General features: G+C 56.7%; 2 protein-coding genes across 2 annotated transcripts in view; one reads left to right on the forward strand and one right to left on the reverse strand.

Annotated features, from left to right (window-relative positions):
- The window catches only part of WRAP73 (WD repeat containing, antisense to TP73), a 23,223-nt gene extending 21,566 nt beyond the window's left edge, over positions 1 to 1,657 (forward strand). The window contains exons 9-11 of the mRNA XM_019658432.1: positions 260 to 385; positions 884 to 1,075; positions 1,325 to 1,657. Coding sequence (XP_019513977.1) covers positions 260 to 385; positions 884 to 1,075; positions 1,325 to 1,467 — 461 coding nt within the window. The 3' untranslated portion in view covers positions 1,468 to 1,657. The remainder of the gene's footprint in view (positions 1 to 259; positions 386 to 883; positions 1,076 to 1,324) is intronic.
- Positions 1,658 to 2,160: 503 nt separating this feature from the next.
- TPRG1L (tumor protein p63 regulated 1 like) lies at positions 2,161 to 6,077 on the reverse strand (the record flags this gene model as incomplete). The annotated part of the gene is made up of 4 exons (XM_019658433.1): positions 2,161 to 3,496; positions 4,156 to 4,309; positions 5,675 to 5,851; positions 5,971 to 6,077. Coding segments are annotated over 4 exons (633 nt in total), but the record flags the coding sequence as incomplete, so codon positions are not given.

The following is a 6,077-nucleotide window of genomic DNA, read 5'->3' on the forward strand; positions in this document are numbered from 1 at the left end:
ACGGGACCACCGAGACTGGCGGGTGGGGGGAGGTCCCGGAGCCCGAGCTGCAGCGTGGGCCTCCCAACACCACACCAGCTTCCCACACTTATTTCCATAGAGTTTTGCCCTGATGCGTTCAAGGTCACATCATGTCTCCTGGGTCTGACCCGAGTGGATGTGGTCAGTGGCTGCTCCGCGGTACGGGCGGGGCCCCAGGCCACCGCGGCATCTCGGGCCGTGCTGAGCCGCTGTGTCAGGCCCTCCCTTCTCGTTCTAGATGAGATCGCCTCGGTGCCAGTATCCTTACAGACTGTGAAACCCGCTGCCGACAGGGCGAACCCGAGAATCGGCGTGGGAGCACTGGCCTTCAGTCCGGACAACTACTTCCTGGCCACGCGGAACGGTCAGTGCAGTGGCCCCACGCCGCGTCCTGTTTCCCCCGGTGCCCAGGCACACAAACTGCTCCCCGCCCGTGGCGCCCCCAGCTTTCTGCCGAGCCGGCTGTTCTGCCCACAGAAGCTTCCAGGGCATGGGGCCTCATCAGCCGCTCTGCCCAGTGCCCCCCACCTCTCTGCTCACTCCTTCCTGTTTGGGATCCAGGCCTTATACAGCCGCGCGCGGCCTCTTCCTATAAAAAGGGTTTTTACATTTTTAAAGGGTTTAAAAAACCCCAAGACATGTCCGTGTGGCTGAGAAGCCTAAGGGGGACGTTGGCCTGTACAGACATGGGAGCACCGAGGTCATCCCCGGGGCCTGGTACCGAGGCCAGTGCCGTGCCCATGTCGCCCCCAGTCCTTAGTGACAGTTGTCAGGTGTCAATATCAAAGCCAGGGCGGGATGGGGGGCTGCAACAGGCAGTGTGGGGGTGACCTGTGGGCCTGCCCGCATCTCCCATCCTTAGACAACGTCCCGAACGCCGTCTGGATCTGGGACATAAAGAAGCTGAGACTATTTGTGGTGCTTGAGCAGCTGTCCCCTGTGCGCGCCTTCCAGTGGGACCCGCAGCAGCCCCGGCTGGCGCTCTGCACGGGAGGCGGCAAGGTGTACGTGTGGTCGCCAGCGGGCTGCGTGTCCGTGCAGGTGCCCGGGGAAGGTGAGCACTGCGCTCGCGGGCGGACACCGTGGTTCCCTGGGTTACCGTCAGGGCAGAGATGCTCCTCGCATCATCCCGTAAACCTCAAGGCCCACATGCCAGGCCCGCAGCTCTACGCTCTGGGACAGAAAGAGGCCCACCGACTTGAGGTGGCTTTTGGGCTCTAGCTGGGCCACACTGTCCTGTCCGCACACCCCGGGCACCCAGGCCTCTCCCGCCCTGACCCTCTGGCCACCTGTCTCCCTCCAGGTGACTTTCAGGTGCTTTCTCTGTGCTGGCATGTAAATGGGGACTCACTGGCCCTCCTCAGCAAGGACCACTTCTGCCTGTGTTTCCTGGAAACGGAGGCCGGGGTTCGCACAGCCTTCGGACAGCCGGACAACTGCGTGTAGGCCGTGCGCCAGCGCCCGTGTGTAGTGGAAGGACACTCGGCACGTGTCCACTGTGGGGAAGGAAGGGGCTTCTGGGGGCAGCTCCCACCACGGCAGTCCAAATGACATGACTTATTTTTCTATAGCAAGCCTTTTGTAAATATGTATGGTATACTGTAATTTTTATTTAAAATAAATATTTACTAATTCATAGAGCGGCTTATGCTGGTTGTTTTGAAAGGCCTGGGTCACAGGAAGGTTTTCTAGGTTAGTCGCAAGGTTTTGGTTCACTGTGTTAGGAAAGTAACTGAACCCCAGCAACCAGACACCCTGCTCTCGCTCGGAGCTCCTTTCACAGGAGAAGGTGACAGGAGAACGACCTGGGGTTCATGTGGTCTGTTCAGGAGTATGGGAGGGAGCTCCAAGTGCTGCAGGGTAGTGCCACGCTACTGAGCGGGCTCCGCAGTGTCTCCACCTGGCCGCCTCCCGGAACAAGTCCGTGGGCTCTGGACTCAGGCAGCCCGATGAGTCAGGTCCCAAGCTCGGATCCGTCCTGATTAGAGCTACACTGTACCACTCACTACCTGTTGTCCCCTGGAGAGCTGCCGGTAAGGAGCCCCAGCAGAACCCTCTGCTCTCCTGGCAGCAGGACGGGCTCATAAAGCGAGTGAAGACAGGAAGCTTTATACACTCACATAAGACATAACTCTCCTGGCTGTTGCACCTGTTTTAATAACTTCAAAAAAGGACCACCACCCATTCGGTTGTAAATGTCTTTACTGCGAGACCGAAAGCTAAGTCTCACGAGCAGGCTGGTTCCGAGGCGGCCTTCCAACTCGGACAGGCTACTGCGTTCAGGTCACAGGTCAGGGGTCACATCCACGCCAAAGACAGCTACACCAGGGCTGGGGATGAGGGCAGAACCCGCGAGCCAGCAGTTGAAGCTGACCAATAAATGCTTCCAGTCCAAGGGCGAGCTGGGCAGGGCAGGGCAGCGGCAACGGTCCCCATGGTGACATGCTCCACGGGCACACCGAGGCCCAGGCGTGGTCTGGGCAAGACCCCGATGAAGTGTACCTGTGTGGGAGCTGCTTCATGGGAACCTAAGGCGCCTCCTGTTTTTAAAGTGCATCTTTAAGTGAACGCAGCAATTCCCTTTTAAAATACGAGTCTGACAACACAAACTTGGAATACATAGTTGTCAAAACTGTGGGCCAAGAACTATTAAGTTGACTTTCTCAAATTAATGAATTGTCCTAAAATGATTTTATGCAAACCTTGGGCCTGAGGAAGATGCTACAAGTATTAATTAGGTTAATTTTAGAAAAAGTGGGACTTCGTATCACGGATTCACACAAAAGCAACTGTTCCTTCAGGAGCTGACAAGGCAGACTGTCTCCTGCTTAGCTCAGCAGGCTGCCGGCTTCTTTTGTAGCTACCTTTAAAAAGTAATTAAATTTCCATATACAAAACTGGACACCAAGTGTAAACTTACTTGTGGCTACAGGCACTGGGTGTGCAGCGCCTCCCTGGGGCACCGGCCTGCAGCTGGGCGGAAGCAGGACGTCCCCGTGGAACCACATTTAGGAACATGCGGAGGGCAGGGCGGGGCAGACGGAGAAGCCGAAGGGAAACCGAGGTACCAGAAGCTGGCGCAGCAGCCTACAGGGACAGCCTGGTCCGTTTTGCTTTTGTCTGTAGCCCGCATTACCAGACGTCCACATCCAGCGAGAGAGATAATGCATTTGACTATCCTAATGCGCCTCAGACCCCTAACGGTGAGTGGCCCCAGCCCGGCCGCGCTGGCCGAGTCCCCACACTGCCTGGCTCTCCCCGGAGGCCCCGAGGGCAGCGTCTAGAAGCCTATCTTGCCTCTGGTCATGGAGTAGCCCAGTTTGGCCTCGTTGTTAATGAAAGACATCAGCCCCACGTAGGTCTCGATGAGGAGGGGGCGCTCCAAGACCAGCACGCCGTCGGCCTGTCCCGGCAAAGGGCTCTCTTTCTGGGCTTGTTTGACAGCTTGGATTAGCAGGGCTTTGAAGCTCTCCAACTTGAAAAGAGAGAGAAAGCAAGGGCTGATCAGTGACCCAGGAAAGGAAAAGCCCCTTCTCACACCACCTGCTCGGTGCCAGCCTTCTCATCCCCGCCTGTGATGAGGGGTCTTTCCAGCCACATCCTGGTGGCCCCTCAGCTCGCCCAAGGGGGCGCTCTGGAAGTTCCAGACTTCACCTGTGCTCACCTGTGCAGACCACAGCCAGTGCTCACGGAGCCTGGCTCTCCACAGGTCTGAGTGGTTTTGTCACAGAGAGCTACCTGACCTTGACCACATCCCCTGCCAGGCCAGGAAGCAGGCCAAGGTGCACAGCTGCCTAGCGGGGACTTGCCGCTGGGCCCAGACTCTGCTTTCTCCACTCGCCCCAGGGCCTCCAGTGCTGGTGGTACAGACTGCCTGGCTCTCGCACAGGCCAGGACCCCACGCCCCAAAGCGCTTCCGGGCCCTTCTCCAAGACGATGATCACAGCCACCGGGGCCACGTTACAAAGCTACGCTGAGCAGCAGCCACTAGCCACATGGGGCTATTGAAACGTAAGCAAACTAAGGTTATTAAAATGTAAAAGTTTACTTCCTATTTTACTAGCTATGCTTCAAGTGCTCAGCAGCCACATGGGCCACCGTGCTGGGCGGTGCTGCTATCACGGTCTGTCTTACTTGGCACAGAGAGGCCGTCTTCTCGTCCACACCGGCCATCGGGTGCTCGATGAACGTGGTGTAGGGCACATTGGTGGACCAGGGGTTCCATCTGTTTATGAACGAAGGGCGGCTCTGCTTGTCCCACTGAATGCGAATCCCCAAACCTTCTCGCCTGCGAGTTACAAGAAACGGACCAGCTTCACCGAGCAGGCCACGGCCTCCATAGCGGCCTGGTCAGTTACGGGTGTGACATTAAGAGCAATTCCCTGGTTAAGACAAGACCAATGACGCTTCACAACAGAAAAGGACTCGTGGGCTTGAGGAGTAATGGCCTCCAGTAAACGGCTCTGGGTACTTTTAAATGAGAGCAACTGAATCTATTGTTTTGGTAAAGCTAAACTTACCCTTCACACAGTTCTAAAACCTGGTAGGCAATGGGAACGCGGACATTACGAGCAGGCGCTCACTAAGCAAATGACATCTGGTAACCTGAAGGCCTTTTTCCTGAATGTCTTTGCTGATTAACACTGGTAGCTCGCCTTTGCTTCCCGACTCCCCTATCCCAGGGGTCGGCACACTTTTGAGACCGCAGAGCCAACAATTTAAAAACTGTTCAAGAGCCGTAAAACAAATGAAATCACCATTACGTGAATACTACATTTTTTTTTTTTTTAGCTGAGCCATCCTGCCACCTGTTGGCAGCTCAGCTCGGGCCAGGCCTTGAACCGCTGTTGCTCAGAGCTCACAGTCTTGAGCGAGCTCTTAACCAACTGAGCCACTCAGCCGGCCCTCATGAATCCTACCTTTCAAAAAACTTTATAAATGAAACCATGGTAGTTTTATTTTCATTTTTATTGTTACTTCAGAGCCACACGTACGTACCCAAAGAGCCGCACGTGGCCCGCGAGCCGCAGTTTGCCGACCCTGCTCTATCCCAATCTCGACCTCTGAACTCTAAAACACACCAAGTCAACTGACTCCACTAGTGTCCCGGCGTCTCACATTTCAGAAAACTCCCCTAAAGCCTGAGCAACCAGCTCTTCAAAGTTGCCCATGAAACACGTTCAAATCTACCCAACCTTCAGCGATATCTGCACACTGGAGCAGTGTGTGTGTGTCTGTCTGTCTCTGTCTCTCGCTCGCTCGCTCGCTCGCTCGCTCGCTCGCTCGCTCGCTCGCTTTTTGTTTTCAATTAAGCAGAGCAGACCTGACGTGACCGACCGATGTATTCCTTTCCTGGCCAGAGATAAAATGCTGTTCGGTCCTTATCTGAAGACTGCCCACGCCAGGTCTACTTCAGCGTATCCTGAATTCATCTGACTACAAGCCCAGCAGTTGTGTCTTTGGTGCCAGGATTCCTTCTAAGGCACCTGGCCGCCCAGAAGTCGCTCGCTTCTACCTGAGCGACTCCGTGCTGACTCCGGAGCCGAGGCTTTCATGTTCCCACATAACAGCAGACACAAGACAACCGAGGGGCTGGTTAGAGAAGGGACGGAGCCAAGGCCCTGGGGCTGGGCTCCCTGGTGAACAGACTCACTTGTTGAGCGACTTCGGGGGAAACTGGAACTCTCCGCAGGAGATGGTGTCCACGGCGTTCAGGGCGACCCGGACCACCTGCTCACACTGGAGGCTGATGAAGTCGTACTTGCAGATGAGCAGCGCCTGGTCGGTGATGAGCACCAGCCGCTCCTTCTCGTTGTTCCAGTGATCGACCCTGTGGGCACCAAGACGAGTCACCGCTGCCCACTCTGCGCACGCGGACAGGCTCAGGCGGGTGCGCGCGGGTCGCGATCGGGGCGGGGGCGCCCCCACCCAAGTCGTGGCCCCGCTTACTCGGTCAGCAGCCACACCCCCTGGATGTCGCCGTCCTCCACGGGCCGGACCACCACGCGGATCTCGTCCACCGCCTGCTCGATGGTGCCGGGCTGCGCACGGTCACA

This window comes from Hipposideros armiger, unplaced genomic scaffold (genome assembly GCF_001890085.2).
Source record: "Hipposideros armiger isolate ML-2016 unplaced genomic scaffold, ASM189008v1 scaffold_284, whole genome shotgun sequence".
Lineage (NCBI taxonomy): Eukaryota > Metazoa > Chordata > Mammalia > Chiroptera > Hipposideridae > Hipposideros > Hipposideros armiger.